The sequence below is a fragment of the Emys orbicularis genome, chromosome 3, assembly GCF_028017835.1.
Source record: "Emys orbicularis isolate rEmyOrb1 chromosome 3, rEmyOrb1.hap1, whole genome shotgun sequence".
NCBI classification, from domain to species: Eukaryota; Metazoa; Chordata; order Testudines; family Emydidae; genus Emys; species Emys orbicularis.
In genome coordinates, this window is record NC_088685.1 from 78,316,150 (window position 1) to 78,341,900 (window position 25,751).

The following is a 25,751-nucleotide window of genomic DNA, read 5'->3' on the forward strand; positions in this document are numbered from 1 at the left end:
TAATGGCATTTTAGCGCTGAGGACCAGAGAAGTGATACTTGTCTAATGCAATTAGTGAACTCTTTAGAACTACATGGAAAAAATACTTTCACCACTACAATCATGAAAACATATTTACAGGCAGAAGCAAGAAGTTTTGAAAACAAATGGCTAACTTTCTAGTCTAAAACATTGTATTAAAACTGTAGATTGTGTAAAATACTTATTTTGCTAGTACAGCTACTCCTGAGGAATACTACTTCAATAAAGCTTTAGTTCAGGAATAATCAGTGTTAAGAACTACACACAATCATTGTCAGTTTACATTGATTTATTCTTACTCATCATATCCACGTTACAAACAATACACTGTTTAAGTTTCAAGGGATAAAACCAACAAGCCAATTTCCAGGAGTAGGAGGACTAAGTGTCTTTACCAACAAAAGTAATGTTATATAAGGCTAAAATGCCTGTTTTCTTACTATAAAGCAGGTTTTAATTTGCATTAAATGTTTTATAAAAATAACTTGAATAAGTGCAAGTAGCCTCATTGATTGCATACAAAACCACATTTTAGTTGCACTTCATTGAATGAGAGTCCAGTAGAGGACTACAAAAAAATAAGGTGGTTTTTAAATGGTCAAGTTTTAGAATTAACAAGGTCCATCTGGCTAGGTTTTTCAAGCACTTATTGTCTATATTTTAGACCTGTGTAATGTGTTACTATGCTTTGGAAAAAAATTAGATTGGACAAAAACTATTGGACTTCAGTTTTTATCATTCAGCTTTTATTTGTGGGCAAATCAGCATTTTCAGTTGAGAATTAAATAGTACACAAGTTGTTAGGCAAGGGGGACAAAACATTAAAATCTTCAGGGCCAAATCCTGACTTGTGTGGGAAGTTCTGCATGACTCAGGAATGTAGGCTACAACCGGTGGGTTGAAGGAAACTCATTTTGTCCAGCAAGTAGGTAACAAAAGAATCCCATTGCAGTAATTCTTAAGAGCTACTCTTAGTCACATTTTAAAACAGCCAGGACGAAGCTTGTTCCTTTCAGTAAACTTCTACAAAATCTCAAATTCATAACATGAAGGCAGACTAACAGTATATACCTTTTTGTACCAAAAAAATCCACAATAAAAAAGATAATCATATCTGGATAATATTGCTATGTGCTTCTAAAACATTTGAGGATTGCACAGTGTAGTACTTGCAAATAATTTATAAACTTTTTAAAATTCCTAATATTTGAAATGGTGAAGAAAACTGAGGTTCTTTTCAAATGTCCACTATACATATTGCACTTTTCTGGTAAGCTGGGCTACTAGGTTTTGTGGAAAAATATCCAAGCTACATGTACTGAGTAAAACAGCATCACTTCAGTCCAGAAGAGGAACTTAATTTCTTTCCTGCACTGTTTTCATTGAAACTCACAACATTTTTTACAGGTTTTTGCAGCCTTTGTTGCTGAAAGATTAGTTGTTTTTTTTATAATATTCCTTAGCTATAAAACAAACTAGGTAAATGACAAGATTTATACCAGGGGTCGGCAACATTGGCACACGGCTCGCCAGGGTAAGCACCCTGGCGGGCCGGGCCAGTTTTGTTTACCTGCTGACGCGGCAGGTTCGGCCGATCGCGGCCCCCGCTGGCCGCGGTTCGCCGTCCTGGGCCAATGGGGGCGGCGAGAAGTGGCGCGGGCGAGCGATGTGCTGGCCGCGGCTTCTCGTCGCCCCCATTGGCCCAGGACGGCGAACCGCAGCCAGCGGGGGCCGCGATCGGCCGAACCTGCCGCGTCAGCAGGTAAATAAAACTGGCCCGGCCCGCCAGGGTGCTTACCCTGGCGAGCCGCGTGCCAACGTTGCCGACCCCTGATTTATACACTGTCCTCCTTCAGTAACAAACAAAATGATAAAAGACACAGGGTCATTAAAATCAACGAGCTTCGTTACTGTAATTTAAAAAATAATCTTCACTTTAATGACAATCTACATTTTTCTGAAAGCAAACAAACAAAACAGTATTCAGCTATTAATACTGAAGTGGATGTGTGAATCTTTTGAAGCTCTGTTCAAAACTTTTGAATGCCTTACATTGAAAAATCTTGCTAATACGGTTGTTCCAGTGTTAAAGGGGTTCATGCAGTTTTAAAGAAAAAGCTTTCAACATGCTTGATAGAAACAAGCCATTTATTCTTCAAGTTCTTTGTCAAAGACATTATTAAAACCTTCTGTCCATTTCATGAACACAATTAAGTTCCCAGTATGTCTTGATCCAAAGTGGTCCATAATAAAGTTCTTTGGAATGTCTTAAGACTGGTTATAGCTGGAATTCTGACTTCCATTTGGACCCTGTTCTCCTTCACTGTTTGGAGGGAGAAATACATATTTCAGATACAAAATGTATATTCGTTACATTGCTAGCTTTTAAGAAAGGAAGAACTATTGTTGTGCACTAGAAGATGAAGCACTAAAAGCCTCTTGAAATGAAGAATCTTTAGACACAAAATTCAGAGCATTTTTTTTTTTTGCCTCTCCCAACTCTATGCAATTAAAAACTCACTGTTTTGATAACTAGGTCTACATAAATTAATTCCACTAGAAAGCATGCAAAACAACCAGTACTTGAAGGACCTGATTTTCAAAACTGCACATGCAAAAACACCGTGTCCAATTGCGCATCCAATTTACCTCTGCAGTTACCGTAATTAAGCTCACATATTTGCACCTTAGTTTTGATTTGCATGTGCAGATTGTCAATTTACACAACACCCAATCACAGTACCTACACAAGCAAATTTTGCATAAAATTGTACATGCACAGTTCTGAGCAGTCAGGCCTTCCTAGTTATAGTGAACTCATGTAAATGAAGTTTCTTATGTTTGCTGAACTGAATCGAAGATGTTCTCATTAAATGAATTTAATGAGAACATCTAACATTAAAAAAATGTTTAAAACTACTCTCTTATCAGCCAGAAGCAACTCTTCTTCGTGGCTCCCAAACTAATAAATAGGAGTGAGTCTATCATGGAAAGATCTGCACTGTAAACATATTTACTATGCCCCAATGAAATATTCGCTTGTGTTTTAAGAGGAAGTGTCTAGTTTAAGACATTTGTACAATATATGAAGTGGTATGAAAAAAGAAAATTAAAAACATTATAGTACCTGTTTGGAGGTGGTTTCGGTTTAGGCATCTTACTAAGAATAGTAGCCATTTCTTTCCTCTCATCAAAGTTCTTCCACTGTTCGTACAGTTTTAGAATGACCCTGATTATTTCCAAAATCTAATTAGAAAGAGAGATTTGAGATCAGATACTGTAGTGGTTCTGTGTTCATCACTACCCATACAAATGTGTAGCCACCAACCAACCAAAATGTAAGTATGATGCTTTCTCTATATCAGAGTGGCTTTCACATCAGTCTCAACAATTTAGCAATCTTAACTATTTCCACAGATAGCTGAGAGCATCTTGGTCTAGCTCAGGGGTTCTAAAGCTTTTCCTTAAGGTAAATTACATCATAACACTTGTCAGGGATGGTCTAGATTCACTTGGTCCTGCCTCAGGCACAGAGGGCAGGACTTGATGTCTCGAGATCCCTTCCAGCCCTGCATTTCTATGATACTGCAAACAGAAAGTCTCTCTTGGGCCACTTTGCCTCCCATTCAGAATTACGCAAACCACTTTTTTTCTCCCCAACAAAAACTGAACATCCCACCTGTTACATGGAAAAATAATATTAGGAATGTATTTTTAGCTTCTTTTAAGGCTATTTAGCAGCTGGTAACCAGGATAGGCAGTAGCATATAACCAGCCAGCTCTCCATGGATCACCCAGCAAGTGGTCTGCAGACCACAGGTGCTCCGTGGACCCTGGTTTGATAACCACTGGTTTAAGTATCCTAGAGGAGGGGAGGGGCTGAACAGTGCACAACTATTTTGTCCTATGAACTGTAACATTCCCAGAGCAGCTCTTTTGTTTGCCAAAGTACTGTCTACCAATTTTTGATTTTTTTCACCTATTATAATTTATTCTCTTTTTATTCATACCACTTATTTTTGCTCTGTGGTTGTCTTAGCTCTGCCCTCTCTTCCTACTAACCTCTACAAATAAGACTTTCTAGTGCAATATTTTTACTAAGCAAGGATTGCATGTGATGTATGGCTCTCACATTGGCAATCACTGACTTAAAATGTTAGATAGTAAAACAAACAAATAAAAAAAACCCTGAGTTCAGATAAAGCATTGAGCACCATGGAAGCAACATACATCTCTGAAATCAGAGTCACAATTGGCTAAGGAGTCTGGTGATGTGAACTGTTAAGCCTAGACTGTCATTAGTATCAGAAGTGGGAAGTCTAAACACACAAATATGTTCAATAGCAGGAGTAACTTGGTAGCTATGTAGCATCACCCCTTGGTACAGAGTAGTTTCCCCCTGTACTCCCTTTCGTGTTCAACTCATTTTACCTTACACTTGTATGCACAACAATCTGCAACTGTGCCGTGCAGTCAAGCCCAAAAGTGTGATTCATATAGCCTGGTTCAGCAAAGCTCTTAAGCATGAGCTTAAGTGCTTTAATGAATTGGGGTCATAGTGCTTTTCATCCAGAAAGATTTGCTGTGTGTAAAGCACTGTGGAAACTACAGAACAGTTATATTAAAAATAAGAATGGCGAATAAGCAACTGACACTGCAGGAAGAATTAGGCAGAATTGCCCACACTGGGGTTTGCCAGAATGCTTGGGCTAACACCTTTATTTTGTGAAAAATGCCATAGGCTATTTAATGACCACAACTAAACAAGAGCTCAGTTTTATGTTTCATCTGAAAGATGACAACTCCAGAAGCACTCTGTGCTTGAGCATTGGCTCAGAGGACAGAGTGCTATGCACTGAATCACCAAGTCCTCTTCCTGAAATACCTGGGTTTTTCGAGATGTCTCCCATCCAACTCCTGTCTAAGTTTAACAGTGCATAGTGTGCATCATTTAACAAGAGTATAAATCTAAATCAGGGATTGGCAACCTTTGGCACGCAGCCCACCAGGGTAAGCCCCCTGGCGGGCCGGACCGGTTTGTTGATCTGCCGTGTCCGCAGGTTCGGCCGATCGCGGCTCCCACTGGCCATGGTTTGCCGCTCCAGGCCAATGTGGGCTGCGGGAAGCGGCGCAGGCAGAGGGATGTGCTGGCTGCCGCTTCCCGCAGCCCCCATTGTCCTGGAGCGGCAAACCGCGGCCAGTGGGAGCCGCGATCGGCCGAACCTGCGGACGCGGCAGGTAAACAAACCGGCCCGGCCTGCCAGGGGGCTTACCCTGGCGGGCCGTGTGCCAAAGGTTGCCGATCCCTGATCTAAATGATAGGCATGCAAAATATCAATTTATAATATTAATGACATATCTTTCTGGTCAGTATGTATCAAGAAAAAAAAATACCTTCTCCATATCAACAGACAACTCAGCAAACCACTGCCTTGCATCCTTCTGCTGGACAACACAGGCCACATGTAGGCAAGCTGCAAAGTAAAATAAGTGTAGGAACATGTCTACTGAACAAAGATTAGTTTGTTTATTGTAACAAGAACAGATGTTTGTAAATGAAAATAATTTTCAGAATACGTTTTCTACTATTATTTCCTTCTTTATAATTCTGAGTGTTTCTGCCTCCCTTTACCACTGTCTATTCTACAACACTTCCAAGTCATAGTTTTCAAGGATTAAGCTCAGAATCAAGCTTTCCGGTTTCTTGCTAGAGTTTCAAGCCATATGACTGCACGGTCAATAACATCTGATGTGCTAATTGAAGGAGATGGTGGGGATAACAAATCAACATTCTTTAATACAGTGGATTTGCTAAGAAATGCCCATTCATGGAACACTATGCAAGATGAAACCATTCAGATACAGTGAAATAGTTGAACTTGTTACCTACCTAGGGCTATCATGAAGGGAGGGTACAGTAGACAAAGATCAGTTCTATATGTGTCATTCACTATCCTCCTGTGCAAACAAAAGTAGTAGATAAACACCCTGTTGTTCACCTTTATTCTCATTTTACTTCAGAAGTTACCATCCGTTTTTATTTTAAAAGTTAGGAGGACTTTTTTTTTTTTTTTTTTACATTAAGGCAGTCAGAAATAAAGGTGGGGGAAATCATGAATATCTGTATCCATGTACACACACTTCTCATCTTGAATCTTTTGATTCATTCCCAGGTGACCATAGTAATGGTTTGCTTCTAAGCACTACTTAGAAGTATATTTTGCTTCCTAATAAAATGTTGCTTTGCAAAGTATTTTGAAGATTCATCATAAAATTGTCAACATCAACCAATCCTCACAGCTTTCCTGTGAAGTATTATAATCCTCATTTTATGGAGGAGGAAACAAGGGCAAAAAAGCTACAGAGGGAGTCCATGTCTGAGTTTAAGTTATAATTCAGGAGCTCTTGGCTTCTACTAGACAGTCCAGAGTGGCATAGGCTAAATTTTTTATTGCATATTTTTATTTTAAAAACCAAGCTTTGTTAATCTAAACAGTGGTTTTCAAACTGGGGTACGCATACTCTCATCAGGGGGTACGCGAGAAAAATCCTGTAATGGTGCACAATGCATTTTATTTAATACGAAAGTTTTCAAACTATGGGGATCGTACCCCTAATGGGGGACCCTGAAGAAAGTTCTCAGGGAGGGCGAGTGGCAACACCAGGCGACTTGGGCCAGCGCCTCATGGATGGGCTTGAGGAGGGAGTGCCACCTCCACCCCTGACTCAGCTCAGCGGGCCACCCAGCCTGTCTGGGGCAGGGGGAGGTTGCAAGGAGTTGAGCCCCGCTTTTGAGTTACCATTTTTAGGTGCATCCCCCCCCCAACCCAGACAGGTGGGTGGCCTGCTGAGGTGAGTCAGGGGTGGAGGTGGCATTTCCTCCCCGAGCCCCACCGCGCAGGGCTGGCCCAAGCCACCTGGCGTCATTACTCACCCCCCTGAATGTTCCTCCAGGCCTCTGTGTGGGGCGGGGGGGTGCACACACCTCAGTTGGAAATCCTCTAGAAGCTATTGCTAAATGGAGGGCCATTCCAGATTTCTGCCCGTGACCCACCCACCCACACATACACACATAGAATCTGCCTATCTCAGATGGGAGCACTTTGTGTAGACGACATTATTTGGAAAGGGGTACGCAGCCTAAAAAGTTTGAAAATCACTGATCTAAAAGAACAGATCAACTGTATACTACTTCTGACGTTCTACTATGACAAGGTACAACAAAAAGCTTTCACATTAGCAGGGAAAGAGCATCTCTATTCAATGTTCATTATTTAGCAGGGCAGGCACTGTGCTACTAGTTCTGGTCTACACACAAGTTTAAAATCAGTTTAAAAACAGAATAGTTACACCACTGTCAACCCCTATGTAGACACATTTACATCAATAAATTGCTGCCACTTTGTGTTTAGACCTGGCCAAACCAACTTGTACTTGACCATCTCTGAAGTTTTTTATTTTTTTCAAGTTAGCTTTCCTACTGAAAGGATGCACTAGTATTAACCTTTGTCTTCATTACCATGCGAGGGGTAGCAGCATGTCTTCTTGGCCCATATCCTGCACATATTGGAGCAAAGGTCTATAAGGATGATACACTATCAAACAGCAATCCTAGAAACAAGTTTAAAAAAATCAAATTATAATTATAATAGAAAATACACTGTCATCAGTTTGCATTATAAATGTTGATTTAACAATCAGGTTTTTTTCCCTTTATTTTCCCTTTCAGTTTCATATATTTTAGCATCATGACACCCTAATTCTGGGATAATGAGGGAAGCACTCTCCTAAAATACCATTATATAGACTGATTGCCAGTCTGTCAATGTCCTTTTCTTTTCCCTGAGAGAGGCAAAGTGCCACATCTGCAGCACACTGAAACCTTCTTTGCCTACAAACCCGTAATTCCCAACTGAAAATTCAAAACGCTGCCAGAAAACAGTCTGTCACTAAATAATACCATACATGAGAAGCTTGCCAGAATAACTGACACTGGTTTTAAAAGTCTACACAGCTCTGAATTTTCTTCCTTACTCTTAAGGTTGGAGTATACAAGGAAGAACAAAGACCCCCCTCGCCTCCCAACAATAGTTAACTATAGGTATGCAACCCTGGAGGGCTGTGTCAGTGAATGTGTGCTACACACAAAGCTGAAATCAAATATTGCCTGTACATTGTTTCAGGGGGGAAATGTTAATTGTCACAAAAAGTAACTTTCTGTAAATAAAGTCAGTTGCAATTGATGTCTGATTAATTATCAAGATCAGAGACTGTTCCTAAGTACAGCACAGGACACCGATATTCAAAACACCTCTTTCTCAACAAAAGAAATATTACTCCTTTTACAAAAACACCGAAAGTCAAATACAGGGAATTTGGGACATTTCATTGCTGCAGTACCTTCAACTATTTGTTTTTCCATATTTACAAAAATTAACCTATGTTTTATATCCTTATCATGCATTTAAAAAGGCTCCTCTTTCTGGTACTAGTTATGTGAAGTGTAGTCTAGTTATCTGAGCTGACTCCCTCTGCAGCCTGGGACAAGTCACTTAACCTCCCTGCCTCCGTTTCACTTCCTCCACTATAAAAATTAAGATAATCCCAACAACCACCCTAACAAAGAGTCAAGTTAATTAAATATTGGTGTGATGCTCTGAAGATGTAGACACTAAATAAATTATTTAGTATTTGGGCAATTCCAAGAACTGCACACCTGTATTTGGTACATTTAAGTGCTTTATAGTACTGGATACAGGTAGTGGCAACATTACAAATGTATACAATTACATATTTAAAAACCTATGTTAAAATAACATTATTTAGGTTGTAGAGTAGGCATTCAAAAGTTAGGAAATGTCAAATTTTAGGTTCCCTATGCAACCTTAATTCGGCCTCCTGCACTGCATCATACTACAGTCTCTAGTTACATGATCACATACTATTTGAACACTAAATATTTAACTACATGATTGTACTGTTCCACAGGACCTCTGCCTCATTCAGTGCACAAGATGGACAATGTTCAGGGAATGAGGCAGATGTTCAATATTTATTTTTATCTTCATTATCAACATGTGGCCATGTCTTAAAAGGACACCATCCAACCCCTGCAATGAATACAGAATTATTAATTTCCTTGTGGTATTTTCTAGAGCACTAATCATTCTAATATCTGAATGCTTCAAAAATATTAATGAATTTATCTTCAGATTTGCACTGTGAGAATTTGAATGTTCACATTCAGTTATTATTTTGGCATGCTGCCAAAGTTTTGCTGAAAGGAAAATAGTGACTTTCAAAAGTTTCTCTCTGCCAAACCTGAACAGAATTTCTTGGTACAAAAGATACATCTCTATCTCTGACCCTATGGTCTTCAGCCTGTTAAATTTCAGAGTCCTTCTGCACATAATGGAAGTACTGTATTCGAGTTTTTCAAAAATGATCACTAGAATCTTTACAGTGCAAAATGGTAAGCAACCTAAATACAGGGAGTCGCTAACCTCCATATATTCGAAAACACAAGTTAATTGAGAAAAGGGGACAATAAGAACCTCAACAATGAAACTCAGGTTGAAAAAACAAATGGCAGCTCCATACATATTATTTCATATGTACAGAATCCAGAACATTCTTGCTAGGTAAAAATAAACTAATGTGGTAGTAAGAGAAAGAAAGACACCTACCATTAATTCTAAAAGATAGAATTCACATTCTAATATCTGCAAAGAATTAAAAATATAATTAAGCAACAATTTTCTCATAACAGGAAAGAGAGTAAAGGGTTAATCAGTATCCAGACCAATACATTTTTCTACATATAAGCATTTCCATATACTACGAATTGCACAAGAAATCCCAGTCATTCCCAAGAGCTTTCACCAATTCCAAAATATCTTTTATAGAAATACTACAAACCAATTAAGAAATATCTCAACAGAAAACATCTTTAGTTAGTCAACTGTCTCATCATTTTAATAACCACTCCACTTCTAAGGACAGTTTTTTTCTGTCACTGCTATGTACGTAAGTATTTTCATTTAACTGTTATATGAATATGTTCTGTAGACTATTTCATTTACAGTACTTATGCCTTTGTTCATGTGGGGCCGGATCTTTCAAGGGGTTGAGTGCCCCCAACTTCATTGGAGGTTAAAAACAGTTGAGGGCATTTGCGCCTTTGTAGGTTTAGTTTCTCTACTGTTACAGCAAAGACTGAAATGAAATATAAGGGATATCTGGCATATTGACAGATGCATAGGATATTAGAATATAAAATGTTACTAAAATATTCTGTCAAATTATAGACTTCAAGACAAGATATCTCATATTCAAGACTCAGGATGATGGTTTAGCACCACAAGAAGGGGACTAGACTGCATTTGTTCAGTTAAAGCAAGCAATATTTTCCTGTATATTAAGAAAGTCTATGAACTATAATGATGGCAATGTGTTACACTAAACTAGAAGACATTTAACATTTCTAATATAATTATGTGGCGAGTAGGAATGTCAGTTACCAGCCTCCAATCACATATTTCATTACCAATAAGTAATTTCAGAGGTATCTACTAAGAGATTGGGTATGCTGAAGTTTCCTGTGGTATCGGTTCCAGGTACCACACCTTGATGCATCATACAATTCTATAAACTGAATGCTGACTCAACAAGAACCAGAATAGCAGTGCTGGTCAATATTATACTTTTATGTGGCTTTGAGTTTGACCCTAAAATAGCAGCACAGCATTGCCCCAGGGATCTATATCAAGATTTAAAGAAGAATTAATATATAACATAGGGCTGGCCAGCTCTTTTGGAGAACCGTACAAATGAAAATGAAAAAATATATTGAGATTAGAATTTAGTAGTATCTTATTATATATCACAGTTACCAAGAGTGTATGGAGACATGCTTGGCCTTTGGGAATATAATAGTAAAAGCTAAAAGGAAGTAAATTTGAAAAAAATATATTACATTAATAAAATCTGCACCAATCCCCTCATCATTGTGAGGCTGCATTACCAAAGATCTTGCCTTCAAAACACTTGGAAATTTCTTAACTCTAAATAAGAGTTGTAGAAAAATGGACAGATTTTTACTACAGATTAAATATCGGGGACAAAAATAAAAAACCCTTAACATGAGCCAACTGTTCCCATGTGTAGGCCTGGTGAGTATCCCAGGAACTGGAATTACTTTGATCTACCCTGGAGCAGTGTACTTGGTAACCAACTGCTGTATAATTACTGCTATTTTATTCAGTCCCACTTTATTTCTCTATTCCCTTTATAATATTTCTTTCTACTAATTTAAGGAAAGTAAGTGATACAACAAGTAACTCTTTCATAAAGAAACTGCAAGCATGGATGTGGGTTACCCAAAGAAAATTTCCCTACAACCAATCCAAAGTTAATTGTGAATACTTTGAAATAACAGTGAAACTATATTGCTTAGAAATTGTTTAGCAAAGAATAGGACTTACTTTTCCATGGAAGACCTGAAAAAAAACTTGTTTCCAAAGGATTGCCTGGTGCAATTTTTGCTCAGTTGGGCCCCAAATTGAGATTTAATTGCCTCTTGTTACAAAATAGTACAATGTATTAAATTTATAAAACAGTCACAGTGTTGTAGCCATATGAATTAAATAAAAAGGCAAAGGAGCTAAATATTCATGCAGAGCCAGAATGGCACAAGTCAGGTCACTAAATTAATGACTAGGGTCCTACCAAATTCATGGTCCATTTTGGTCAATTTCACGGTCATAGGATTTAAAAAAAATTAAATTTAATGATTTCAGCTATTGAAATCTGAAATTTCACAATGTTGCAATTGTTGGGGTCCTGACCCAAAAAGGAGTTGGGGGGGGGGGAGGAGGGAGGCAAGGTTATTGTGTGTATGTGGGGGGCGGGGTTTGCGGTACCACTACCCCTACTTCTGCATTGCTGCTGGCGGCAGCGCTGCCTTCAGAGCTGGGCAGCTGGAGAGCAGTGGCTGTTCAGTGAGAGCCCAGATCTGAAGGCAGAGCCACCACCAGCAGCAGCGCAGAAGTTGTGGTATGGTAGTGCCATCCTTACTTCTGCACTGCTGCCTGCAGAGCTGCGCCCACAGTAAGCAGCCACCACTCTCTGGCCACCCAGCTCTGAAGGCAGCAGTGCAGAAGTAAGGGTGGCATGGTATGGTATTGCCACCCTGACTTCTGTGCTGCTGCTGGGGTGGGGGCGCCGCCTTCAGAGCTGGGCACCCAGTCAACAGCTGCCACTCTCTGGCCGCCCAGTTCTGAAGGCAGAAGTAAGGATGGCAATACCACAACCTCCCTAAAATAACCTTGCGACCCCCCTGCAACTCCCCTTTGGATCAGGACCCCCAATTTGAGAAATGCTGGTCTTTCCCGTGAAATCTGTATAGTAGAGGGTAAAAGCACACAGAAGACCAGATTTCACGGTCTGTGACACGTTTTTCATGGCCTTGAATTTGGTAGAACCCTATTAATGATACAGAGCTGTTCCACCTGTAAGAAAAGACAGTTACCTTTTCCGTAACTGGTGTTCTTCAAGATGTATTGCTCATGCCCTTTCAACTTAGGTGTGTGTGCTCGCCACATGCACCGGTGCTGGAAGTTTTTCCCTCAGCAGTAAAACTTCCAGCACCGGTGCATGTGGCAAGCACACACACCTAAGTTGAATGGACATGAGCAAGCACTTGAAGAAGAACATACAATTTATTCCTGCTCACACATGCTTGTCTATGTATTTATTTGTTAGAGTTATATCATACTTACATGATTCATCCTATAAGGAAACTCCTTCGGAAAGGCATAAGAAAACCTAGTTTTCACTGTAGTAAAAAGAGAGAGATATATTAAAAATAATGACAAAATTAAATCAAATATTCTTCTTTACTTATTTCTATTAGTTCATCAGTATGTAGAGCCTCAAACCCTCTTATTTGACCTCTAACCATCTACTGCTATACATAAAGAACAATCCTACTTGGCAGAGGAGAATTAACTCAATTGTATAACTCAGTTGTTTAATTCCTGAAAGGTGAAGTATTATTTGAATAAAGACTGTCAGTTCTGTCAGATCATGCATTTTTAAAGCTATTTTAGAAACTCCCCCTCTGGACACAATGGACAACATTTAACATTTTCTGAGCAGACAGTGTTCCCTGTAATACTGAGAGAGAGTAATTTAAGGCTTATAGATTCATAGATTCTAGGACTGGAAGGGACCTCGAGAGGTCATCGAGTCCAGTCCCCTGCCCACATGGCAGGACCAAATACTGTCTAGACCATCCCTGATAGACATTTATCATGCCCTTTCAACTTAGGTGTGTGTGCTCGCCACATGAACCGGTGCTGGAAGTTTTTCCCTCAGCAGTAAAACTTCCAGCACCGGTGCATGTGGCAAGCACACACACCTAAGTTGAATGGACATGAGCAAGCACTTGAAGAAGAACATATAGCTTGATTCTGGCTGAAGTCACTACACCACTGACGTCAGTGGGAGGAGGATCTATTAAGAGAGTAATTTTAATTTTGAGTTGTTTGATAGATTAAAAACAATAATGAACTGCTCAATGATTATGTGGACTATTTATTCAGAAAACTACTGCAACTTCATTTACTTGTTTTTAATTTACACCAGAAACAACATACAATGCAAAGAAGCCAAAAACTAATGTAAACAATACAATTCTATAATAATTTTAAAAAGAGAACCCTGTGTATACCACTGCCTCAAAGAAAAACAGCATTAGAAGTGGAGGAGACTATAGCTTGACCAAGCCAAGTTTTAGGAATAGACTCGGTTGCAGGTTACTGCTCTGTGTCAAACAGAAACAAGACTACAGTTCACCATCAGTGGACAGTCCTTTCATCATGGCTCTTTAATTGACTCTGAAGTTGAGCAGAAAAGGTCTCCTCACCACACTTTTTCAGGCAAGTCAGGGTAAAAGAATCCCAATTTTTTGGAAGAGTTGTGGGAAAAAGATATGATTTTCAAAGCATGCTGGAGCCACCTCTCCATTGAGCTCTTCCTGCACTCAACTGCAGGGGTAGAGTGAAGAGGTTGCTAGAGATCAATTTAAGGTGCCTTCTCCCCAAGGAGAAGTGTACACTGCCTCCTCGGTGCTTCTAGCCACTGCGAAAGGTGCAAAGGACCAAACTGCCTCAATTAACTAGCAGGTCTTCCTTTTTGTTAGTTTCCTTTTATGCATCTCCTATTTCTTCCACTCATTCTTTTTTCCCCTCCTCTCCAAAGTCCTCTACCAACCAGCTGAACCTGTACTGCTGAAGAAGCTTTGCTAACAGAGGCACAGGCAGAAGACAGACCTACAAAAGTGATGTTAAAAAAAAAAAAAGCCACCTGTGCATTGTCCTCACACTCAATGTGTGCTCCCATGTGCAGTGGAGTATTCTGTTTTTAAAGCACTACAGAGGACATTTCTCTATGGGATTCTGATGCAGGGGAATTTATAAAAAAAAGCAAGATTCCTGCAAACTAACATCAAATTTAGACTCCTTTATCTTTATCCAATACATATCTGCTTTCCTCATTGATGCACAAAGTTATCACACAAATCTGCACTCTTGATAAGATTTTAATGTAAAATGGCAAACCTACCACTAACTGCAGTACTGATGTATTTTTAGTCACAGAATTCTATATAAATATTTTTCCCATTAACTTAAGTCAGTCCTTACAAGATCATATCATATACAACCTTAGTCTTTTTTCCAAATGTCAAAATATAGAATCCTAAAGTTTGTAGAATCCTAATCTGAAGATCTTTTATTTTTAAAATGAAAATAAAATCTCAAACAGAGCAGTAGTTCTACGAAAGCTAATCATGATAAAAAGGACAAATAAGGCCCAACACTTCTGATTTACACCGTTAGTTGAATTGAAATCTAGAGCTGATTTTCAGGGTTTCTTTATTTAGGATAATCATCATGGCACCTTATTTTCAGTTGTGATTTGACTGATATGTTCCCACCAGAATTGATACCAGTGTAGAATGGTACACAGAAAGGACCTTTTCTTCCACATACACACTTAAAACAGGTGTCTTTCCCCCTAAAAGCACAAATGATGTAAATGAATTGCCCTTATGGAGCAAGGTTAAAAATCCCTCATGATTTGATAAGAAACTATTTCTTAACAAAGTGAACATCTCCTCTCCCCTGAAAATAGCCTCCTTAATATAGTATAACAAATACATCATTTACACTTACATACAGAAGTAGCAGCAGAAATCAACCTTGTGTTTGAGACCACACCAAATTCCTGAGCAAAGAAGAGCGGTAAATGAGGTGACCCAGTTAGTATTGAACTAGCTGAAATATCATTTGATCACACTATTTATCAGTTTAAAAGCACTGGGCTTTCTTCCTAGAGTTTTTTTTTACATTGTATTTTAACTAAATATTTTCTTCCCTATGAAATTTCTGTTTAGGTGATCAGAATGAGTTAATTATTTAAGTAAAGCTATACCACGACAGAGGTTACTTTTTCATTTAATAATTACTCCACTGTTCTCATTAAAAATTAATAGAAACAAACATTTAATACTCAGAAATGTCAGGTTCACAAAACTGAATTTATTTATAGTACCCATACAGAATAGGCAGTCATACTGCAAGCTTCAGCATCCCACTACCAATACATCTCAATCTTGTTTGAGAGGAAACCCTGTTCTAGAAAGCCACTGCTAATGTTTCAAGGGTAGCTCAGTCTCCATGCATTATTGTTGGCAGTATTAGCCGAGAAGACAGGGCCTTATTTACATCAGGTAATTTTACAGAAAAATTCCCACCAGTGCTAACACCAGTTCAGCTGCTCTCTTAACACCAGTGGGAGTCCAAGTATAGACAAGGCTTTGGTGGCACCCAGTGTTTTCAATACTGTGTAAATTAAAACTGTGTATCTATTATTTCTGTCTGCCATTTTCAGCAGATTAAATTAACACAACGATAAAAAGAAACTGCACACACACAGGATGCTGCCAAAGCTTCATCTACACCAAGCCTTCCACTAGTGCTAACAAGGGTTCAGCTGAACCAGCTGTAACATCAGCAGATTTTGTGTGTGTGTAAAATTCCCTTGTATGACAAGTCTGTCAGTTGCAGGTATGTTTTCTGGTGGTGCGGACACCTATCAAAGAATGACCTGAGACCATTTTATTTCACAAAGGGCCATGAACAGCCTCCAGATTATAACAAATCTCAGGCATTGCTGACCCTAGCCATACTAAAGTCAGGGAGCTTCAGCTGGAAAGACTGGTTCCTCCTTACCAATATCCTTTGCCATCCAACTACGCACACTTTTCTCAAAATAAACATCATAGCTACAGCATTTGCAATTGAAATTAAAAAAAGCAAGTGTGGTAAATTCTGGAGATCCCTTCCCATATACAGTGAAAAACACAGTAGAATATCAGTTATATTTGAAAATTGGAGTAAACATTTAACCAGTTTCTATACATAAAAGACAAAACTGAACCACATAAAAATGGAGATTTTACAGAACAGCAGCACAATTTAAGATATATAAATAACTACATTAAAATATCATCTAAACACTCTGTCAAAGTCTCCAAGATCTTTTAGGGTTGAGAAAACAGGTCAGTAACTCAGGCAACATTGTGAAAGATGAAGTACTACTTAATAGCAGCTATTGGGTCTTTTCTCTCTGATGCTAAAGCAATATGGAAATCCATAGAAAAAGAGGTCTGAACCCCCAAATCATGGAAACAACAAAAAAATCTTAAGAACCCTAAATGTTTCATCTCCCCAATATATCATATACTTTTACATTAGAAAATTATAATACATCATACCTCTACTTTGGATGCCAAAAACACACACGTAGGAGCCATTAATACTGGATCTATACTTTTTAGGGAATATCTGAAATGTTATAACAAAATTATATATTGTTTTACACATGTAGAAAGATTAATCTATCAAGAGCACCACACTTCCTTTGGAAAAGTAAAAACTGTTTAAGTTAACATTATCGACAAAGAAGCTTTACACCATTCACAAACAAAAATGGTATTTTTATTTTATTATTGCACTTTTAAAGGGCTATCAAAATCTGCCTAACAAATGCTTTATTCTTGTACCATCATAGTAAACAGTCCTACCTGGCATAGAATCTCTTGAAGTAGACTGTAGCAGTGGCAATAACTTGTTGTCTTAATTTAAGATGTTCACCTAAAGCCTGGATGACTTAAAAAAAATGAACAAAATATTTAAGTTGCGTTTTAATATGATTTGGTACCATTTATTGGGCACTCTACGTGGGGCCCATGGGAGAAACTGAATTGAAAGGGTTCTAAAGTGTTGTCAGACAGCCATCATTTTTAATTCAGAGGTTTGGCTCAACAGAGACCATGTTTCAGCAGGCCATTTTGATAGCAGTGGATGCATGCTGCACCCAGTGGTGTATGTGGACTGGACCTTTTCTTAAAGATGAGGATGACAATTTGCTCCATTATGTACAAATTACGCATGTCCCTTGGAAAGGTGACCACATACTACACAGCCCTCCACTGGGTAAAATGTGGGTGTCCACTTTACAGTCTAAAATGTTTTAAATTCAAATGTTTTAAATTAAAACCTATGACTTTTAAACGCATTGTAAATTGAATAAAGCTGCCAACATAAACATGGTCACTGGATTTGGCAGAGGCAGCAGGTGTTGGAGAAGTGACATGTTTAGTCTAGGGAAAGGGGGTGGGAGACCAGAGGAAGTAGTCAGCTGCTCCATCACAAGTGTTCTCTGCCAGTTGGCCAAGAAGCAGCCCTGGTGTCAGCTGTGCAGGTAGCTCATTTGGCCTCCCAGGCAAAGGAAAGGTGCCAAGCACATTAGATGCGTCAGTCTGGGATACAGAGTAGAGGTGGGATTAGAGAATGATGGAATGAAACATTACATTTTGTTACATGCTATTTTTCCTGTATTTCCCTCTCTGCTGTTAGTTTGAGCATGGCAATGCCATATCAGTATCGTGCCTTTTATACAGAGGTCTCAAGTTATGTCATTTAGTTTACACAAAATATATTTTAAGTATGTACAACAAAAACCAAACAGTGGTATATTAGATGGGGAAAGCAAGCCGTTTAAATTATTAAAAATTGCCAGAATCTTACACTGTATTAGAAGCATATAAGCACTTGTAATTGTCTAGTTTGCTCATGCACCATTGTCCACTGTCTCCCACAGACAACAGAAGCTCTCTCCCCACATTCAAGGACACAAACGCCTCCCAGTTGAGTCATGTGAAGTTACTGGGGGCATGGCTGGCTGGAGGTGGGATGAACCTGAGAGAAAGTCACTCTTAATAGCCTTATTCCACCCAGCAGATTTTCCAGAGAAAAAAATTATGGTATGTGTTAACATTACTCGAAGCAAGACTAAGTCCTTATCTCTGACTTGTGACCTCCTCACCCCCTCAGGGAGAGAGCCCGCGTACTGCACAGCTAAGGCCAGGCTGCCAATGGCATCAAGGCTCATAAATAAGCAATGCTGCCAGGGAAGGGGCAAAGCTGCAACATGAAATGTCTCTGCATAAATGCCTCAATAGCCACAAGCTTCCCAATTAATCTTGGGACATTTGCACAATTACAGTATTGTGTCCCCTGATCTGACTACATGCTGCTGTCCTCACACTGGGGATGATGCATCAGAAAAATCCACACAGTAAACCACACAGAATTTTATAAGTTCATTTTCCCTTCCCATGGGGTTTTTCTGCAGGAGGGAATGGTTGGGCCATATGTGACCAGAAAGAGAAATCAAGTGAGATTTAGAAAAGGAAAAAAAAAAAAAAAAAAGTTAACTGATAAGTGCCTAAAGAGACCTTATAAATGGAAGCTTTCAAATGAAGTATTTTAAAGAAAATTATTAGGTTGTTTAGCTCCAATGTTTCACAAAAATCTAATATTAACAAGTGTTTTCACAGCCATTTCAAAAACTTGATTTAAAAATGAAAACATTTCTGTTTAAAGTTGAAATATTTTTCTTAATAGCTTGTAACCCAAACATAGCTTTTGTGCTAGTGCATGAAAACCAGAAAAGGAAACTAATCTACTCCAAGGGGAGCATAAATTCTAGTAAACATCCACAATCTTACAGATGAGAGTGGTCACAAACGTCCTTCTTTGGACAATGGTAAGAGCTGATTAAAAAAAACCTAACTTAAAAAGTATGTAACAAAACAAGTGACTGTGTCATTCATTTAATCAGCTGGTAATCTTCACCAGAAAATGAAACAAACTAGTCTGTTGTTTTCTTTGTCCAAGAGGAGTGAAGAACTAAAAGCAACATCAATGGAAAAAGTTAGATTTTTAAAATATTTTAGTGTTCATAAATCTAAAGTAATCTGAGTAACATAAATAAGGAAATATGTGATTGTTAACTTATCAGTATCCTTTAAAATCTTGTTGCATTACAAAATCTGAATATTATTTTACTTTGTCCTCAAGGAACTTTAGGATAGTTAATCCATTAGATAAACACGAGTACTCACTCAGTTATTTTGTACTATATAAGTGTTAATACAGCCTAATTATTTGTGATCAGATTTTGCAGAGTACTTTAATCTTGGTAATTGTAAATAAGAATAGCTATGCCAAAGAGAAATGCATCTGAGCATAGAAGTGGGGGATGGCAAACTAGAGTGAACTCTGTAAGTGTCCTCAAAAGAGTCACTAGCCTTTCTGCCTCGGTTTCTCCTCCCAGACAACTGAGAAAATACTATGTCACCTACTTTACAGGATGGTTCAGAGAGAGTATTTAAATCGCACTTTGCACAAAGTGCTAGTTTAAGAGTCTTTTCTCCCTTAGGGCTTGGTCCTGCAAGATACTTAAATGTTCCGATCCTTATGACACAAAGCACTTAAGCCCAGATTTTTAAAGCTATTTAGGCATTGCTGTGCTCAGCATTGCAATGCCTAACTGATTTAGGAGCCTAGTTTCATTTTCAAAAGTGACTTAGGGTACATTAACGCTGGGGGGGGGCGGGGAGGGGAACTCTGCAGCAGCGAGCCTCAGAGCCTGGGTCAACTGACTTGGTGACGGGGTGGATCTCAGAGCCCGGGCTCCAACCTGAGCGGGAACATCGACACTGCTATTATCAGCCCCATAGCACAAGCCCAAATCGGTTGACTCGGGTCTGAGACTCACTGCTACATTTTTTGGTTTTTTTTTTCTGCAGTGTGGATGTGCCCTAAATCACTTCTAAAAATGAGACTTAAACATTGCAATGCTGAGTACAGCAACACCTACATTACTCAGATTTTTAAAGGTATCTCATTGCTCCAACAGGACTATTCCGGTGCCTAAATGTCAGGGCCAGAGTGTTCAGCACCTTGCAGGATCAAGCCCTAAATAACTCCACATTCTAACCTTTAAACCTCTACATATAAATTTACTTCTTTTTTTTGCCCTCCCTCCTTTTGTCTTTACAGAAACCTCCTGAAAATAAGGAGGAAGCTTATTGAAATTTCATAACATAACTGAGAAATACATATGCAGCTAGTTTATCTATAAAACCCCTCATACAACTAAGAATACAGCTAATCTGAATAATATATAAAAGATTACTTAAAGTTACATGTTAAATAGATTGAGAGAATGTATATAAGATGTTAATGAGATATTCTAAGCAACTGAAACGTGAATTCAGACATGGTAAATACAGTATGGGTTAAACAGCTAAGCTAAAAATAAAACCATTTTACCATTAGTAAAGAATATCTGCAGTTTCCAATATTCTTCTTCTGTCAGAAATTTCAAGTCCTTTTGGCGTTCCTTCAACAAATCCTGTTTATCCAAAATCCATTGTAAACTAGGCGGGGGGGAAAGCAATTTTTAAAAACTATGCACAAACATTATGTAGTGTCTCTAGCACAACTAGATTGCAGATTACATTTGGGGACCAAAAAGGCTGACAGTTCCCTTTAATAAAGTCTTGCAATACTAGAGGCACGCTTGTGAAATTAATATTCATTAGGGTCATTAAAGTCAGGCTTTTAGAAAAATACTCACAAAAAGTAAGAGGATTTCTTTTAATATTGTTGCTGAAATGTTTATAAAACTGATTAAAACATATGAATAACTGACAATTTTTCTATATTTTTATCAAATATGCTTTTTAAAATTCTGTATACTCAAATCTAGACTGATCTGCATTCTTCATTCTTGTATAATAATGAGATACTCTATCAGTTCTTCTTGGCTACCTTATATATTTAGTTCAAGGGGCCTTTCCTTCCAGGAAAGGCTTTTCAATTCCTCTCTCTCTCTCTCCTTGGTGCAGAATATTATTAGACATGAAGGGAGTATTTACACAGCCATTCCTGGAGCATTTGTGACTTTTCTTCTGCAACCCCAATATACAACTGCTTAAAAAAAATGTTTAAAACGTTGGCCTTCCACTGACTGATGCTACAATTACCTTTTTTAATTAGTTGCCAACATTTTTAATCTGACTACTTCAATTGGGATTACTCAAATGCTTCATACAAATATTTGCACATATGCTTAACCTGTGTGAGTCTAACTGAACCACTTCCACTTCCTACATATAATCATACTTCTTGAGCTTGTCCAGTCATGAGTTTTGCATGCTTATCCTATGTATAAATATGGAAAGTTCACCTATGTATACATACACTGGAGTGGGATGGAAAGTTGGGGATTTACTGGTAAATAGTTTGTGTGTACATGAACATTCCCCATTATTATAATCAGGGTAGCCAAGTGAGCAAGGAACAAAATAGAAGAGAAAGGAAATGGCTAAACTGCAGGTGTCATGAAAATTGCTACTAGGCCAGAGAAACTGATCAGCTGTTTTAAATATTTAGATACCAATATGCTCTAGCTACTAAAACATGTTTATTTTTGTTTATAAATATTTCCATTTGAGTCATTTTAATTAGCAATGAATCATCTATCATAAGTCCCTTATGAACCCTATTTTATATGGTCACATCCCTGATTTTGCTAAAAGATATTTTCCTCCCATCACACTATTCTTCCTTCTGTCACCAGTCTTAATTTCATGCTCTATATTTCCTTCTCAACTGCTTGGAAAATGTTCTTATTTTTTAATTTTGTTTTGTCTGTTTAAAAAAAAAATTCAGTCTTCCAGAACACATTATCTGGCCCACAATTTGGATGTGTCAAAACCCGGGGGGGGGGGGGAAGAGGAACGAACAGGTATTTTAATTATTATTCATAAATTATTGGCATTGTCCAAATCGAGTAAAGCGCTCCCCCACCCCCACCTTACATCTTTCCACACAAGTTTAATAAGTTTTCTATGGTGGAAACAAGGGGGGGGGGGAGCAAACTGAAGTGACTAGGCAAAGGACCGGGTTAAAGAGCGTCTGGATGGATTTAAAAGCCCGAGGTCACACTGTTGTGTCTCCACAACCCCTAGCCCAAGTCCAACTCTCCCAGATGCAGCCTGGCCACACGGACAGCTGCGCCCAGCCTTGCCCAAGCCCCTGCACATATCACCCCCCAGCACTGAGCCCCAGGAGCCCCAGCGCCACCCCTCCTCCCCAGGCGGCCCGGGCCGGGCGGGGGCCACTCACTAGTGCGAGCTCTGCCAGAAGTTCCCTGCCATGAAGAGGAGACCGGAGCCGACCGCTTTGTGTCACGCTGCCGACGACCCCGCCGCTCAGCCCGGCAGGAGGAGGAGGAAGGAGGCGGCGGCGGCAGGAGCCCGGTGGTGTCCTCGCTCCGCCGACCGGCAGCGCACACTGCCGAGCGCGCCAGTTCCCGCGCAGGCGGGTTCCGCCTGGAAACCACCGCGCCGCCGGGCGGGGGAAGCGAGAGCTGGGCTGGCCGGGGGCGCGTCTGGGTCAGGCTGCTGCGGCTGGGCTGCTGGCGAGGGCCAGGCCGGGTCACCGGCAGGGCGGCTGTGCTGGGAAGGCGGGAGCGGCTGAAGGGCGGGAGCAGAAATGTACCACCAGGAACCCTTGTGCACACAGCTGGCCGGGCTCGGGGGTGCCTGTGGGGCGCTGCGTGCTGGGGCAGCACCTTGCACCGGGGACAGCGGCTTTTCCCTGCTCTCTGCTGCACTTTGTATCCCACTGATGTCTGAGAGCAGACATAGATGAGCTATTCCCTGTAGCCATCCGAATGGAATCGTAGGACTGGAAGGGACCTCGAGATAGGGTAACCAGACCGCAAGAGTGAAATATCAGGACACATTGGGCAAGCGCGGGGTGCGGGGGGGGGGGGGGAGAGGGAGAGCCACAGCTGCCCAGCATCCCACACAGAACCCCCCCCCCCAGAGTTCTCCTCCCTCCCTGTGCCCTTCCCCACAGCCCCACCACCACAACTAAATAATGCCCCACACAGACCTCCAGTGCCCTGACACACACAGATCTCCCCCACTGCCCAGCACCCCCCAACAGGCCCCCACTGCCTAGCACCCCAAAACACACAAACCTCCCCCACTGCTCAGCGCCCTCCACACCCTCACAGCCCAGCACCCCCCACACACCTCCCAGACACTCACTCCATCACACCCTTTCCCCTTCCCTGGCTGCACTCACCAGCCCTGCTGGGAGGTCTCTGGCTCCGAGGGTCAGAGCAGCAAGGGGGGGTCTCCAGACTCTCCACGTGCTGCACCCACCACAAGTGGGAGCTCCGTCGCTCCCGTTGGCCGGGAAAAGTGCCAATGGGAGCTGCCGGAGCCGCGGAGCGGAGCTTGCAGGTGGGAGCAACCCACAGAGCCCCGTACCGCCCCCCCCCACCCTAAGAGCCAGAGGGACTTGGCGGCGGGGGGGTCCCAGCAGTGCCTACCTGGGGCGGCTGCTCCTGGGAAGGATATGGCAGGTCCCTCTGGTTTCTAGGATCAGGGGCGGCCGAGGGGTCTCCACGTGCTACGCCCGCCACAAGCACGAGCTCCATGGTTCCCATTGGCCGGGAAAAGCGCCAATGGGAGCTGCCGGAGCCACGGAGCAGGGCTTGCAGGAGCAGGCAGCGCACAGAGAGCCCCCTACCCCCCACCCTGACCCTAAGAGCCAGAGGGACCTGCTGGGGGGCAAGGTGGGGAGTCCCGGCAGTGCTTACCTGGGGCGGCTCCCAGGAAGCATCCAGCAGGTCCCTCTGGCTCCTAGGGTTGGGGCGGAGGGCTATCTGCCCACTGCTGGCACCTGCAAGCCCCGCCCCGCAGCTCTGATTGGGCAGGAGGAAGCCGGTTCAGCACGCGGAGACCCCCTCCGCCTCTGTGCCTAGGGGCTGCACTGCAGGCTCCTGCCGGTGGGCGGGCGCCAGGAGCTGCTCCACCAGGAAGTGCCACCAGCCCCAGGACTTCAGGTGCGTGCGGTCAGCTGTCCCTGATATCGGGACAAAGGGCGTCCCGACCGATGTGCGGTCGGGACGCGGGACAAATGTCTTAAAATCGGGACTGTCCCAATAATATCGGGATGTCTGGTCACCCTACCTCAAGAGGTCATCTAGTCCAGTCCCCTGCACTCATGGCAGGACTAACGATTATCCAGAGCAGTGGTTCCCAAAGCGGGGTTCGCGAACCCCTGGAGGTTCCCAGAACCTTTCAGGGGGTTCGCCAGAAAAATGTCACTAATGGTGGTCAGAGGACCCCGGGCATTGGAGGCAGCAGGTGGGACCTGGTTGCAGGGCAGACAGCTGGAGCCCTGCCCCGTCAACGGGGGAGCCAGCAGCCCGAACCCCATGGAGAGCGGTGCCGGATGCTGAATCAGACCTGAGATTTTATCTTTCTCCAGTGGTTCCGGACTTCCAAGAGCTATACAGAGCAAAGCAAGCGCATCCATCACACTGAGGAAATTTAAACTTAAATCCCTGGAAATATTCATTTTTAGGAGAGGGTTCATGAGATTTCACAATTTAGTGAACGGGGTTCGTGGGCTGTTAAAGTTTGGGAACCACTGATCTATAGCATCCTTGACAGGTGTTTGTCCAACCTGCTCTTAAAAATCCCCAATGATGGAGATTCCACAACCTCCCTAGGCAATTTATTCCAGTGCTTAACCACCCTGACAACAGTTAGGAAGTTTTTCCTAATGTCCAACCTAAACTGCCCTTGCTGCAATTTCAGCCCATTGCTTCTTGTCCCATCCTCGGAGGTTAAGGAGAACCATTTTTCTCCTTCCTCCTTATAACAACCTTTTATGTACCTGAATGCAGACATTCACTTTCTTGTTGCAATTGGTTATTATCTATCTATCTACCACAAATGGCAAGCAAGGACTTGTATTTTTGCTGCCAAGTTCTGTTCATTTTCTTACCTCATCATCCCTTCCTGCCTCCTCTCACCCTAGTTGTCTCTTTAGCCCACCTGTTACAACCATCTTACACCTAGTGTCTGACAGGACAGGAGTTATACAGTGTTATTGTAGCCCTGTGGGGTCCCAGGATATTAGAGAGAGAGAAGGTGGATGAGATAATGTCTTTAATAGATCAACTTCTGTTGGTAAGAGATACAAGCTGTTGAGCCACATAGAGCTCTGCTTCAGGACGGGAATTGCCTTTTTTATTTGCCTGCATAGTGCCTTGCTTAATGGGACCCTGTTCCTTGACTGAGGTTCCTAGGAGTGACAACAATAATAATAGTTAATAATAATTTCTATTATATAAAGTATTCAGAGTAGACACCATGTTTACTTCTGTGACTGTGATGCACATAGCCCATTGTGGATGCTATTAAAAATAAATAAGAATAATAA

General features: G+C 41.1%; 1 protein-coding gene across 1 annotated transcript; it reads right to left on the bottom strand.

The window, feature by feature from the left end:
• Window positions 1–1,987: 1,987 nt before the first annotated feature.
• On the bottom strand, window positions 1,988–22,767 carry CCNC (cyclin C). Its single transcript, XM_065400902.1, has 12 exons — window positions 22,629–22,767; window positions 20,769–20,875; window positions 17,171–17,255; window positions 16,862–16,931; window positions 15,258–15,309; window positions 12,801–12,856; window positions 9,708–9,743; window positions 7,541–7,632; window positions 5,912–5,979; window positions 5,416–5,495; window positions 3,149–3,267; window positions 1,988–2,344 (listed from the first exon to the last, which is right to left on the bottom strand). The coding sequence occupies exons 1-12, from the start codon at window positions 22,658–22,660 to the stop codon at window positions 2,290–2,292; spliced, it is 852 nt and encodes a 283-aa protein (XP_065256974.1). The 5' UTR covers window positions 22,661–22,767; the 3' UTR covers window positions 1,988–2,289.
• Between the last annotated feature and the right edge of the window lie 2,984 nt (window positions 22,768–25,751).

Coding starts and splice junctions, on each gene's coding strand:
- CCNC (XM_065400902.1), bottom strand. CDS start 22,660: ATGGCAGGGAACTTCTGGCAGAGCTCGCACTA. Junction 5,496..5,911: donor TCCCTTCATGATAGCCCTAG/GTAGGTAACAAG, acceptor TTTACTTTGCAG/CTTGCCTACATGTGGCCTGT. Junction 3,268..5,415: donor TGTCTGTTGATATGGAGAAG/GTATTTTTTTTT, acceptor CTTTCTAATTAG/ATTTTGGAAATAATCAGGGT.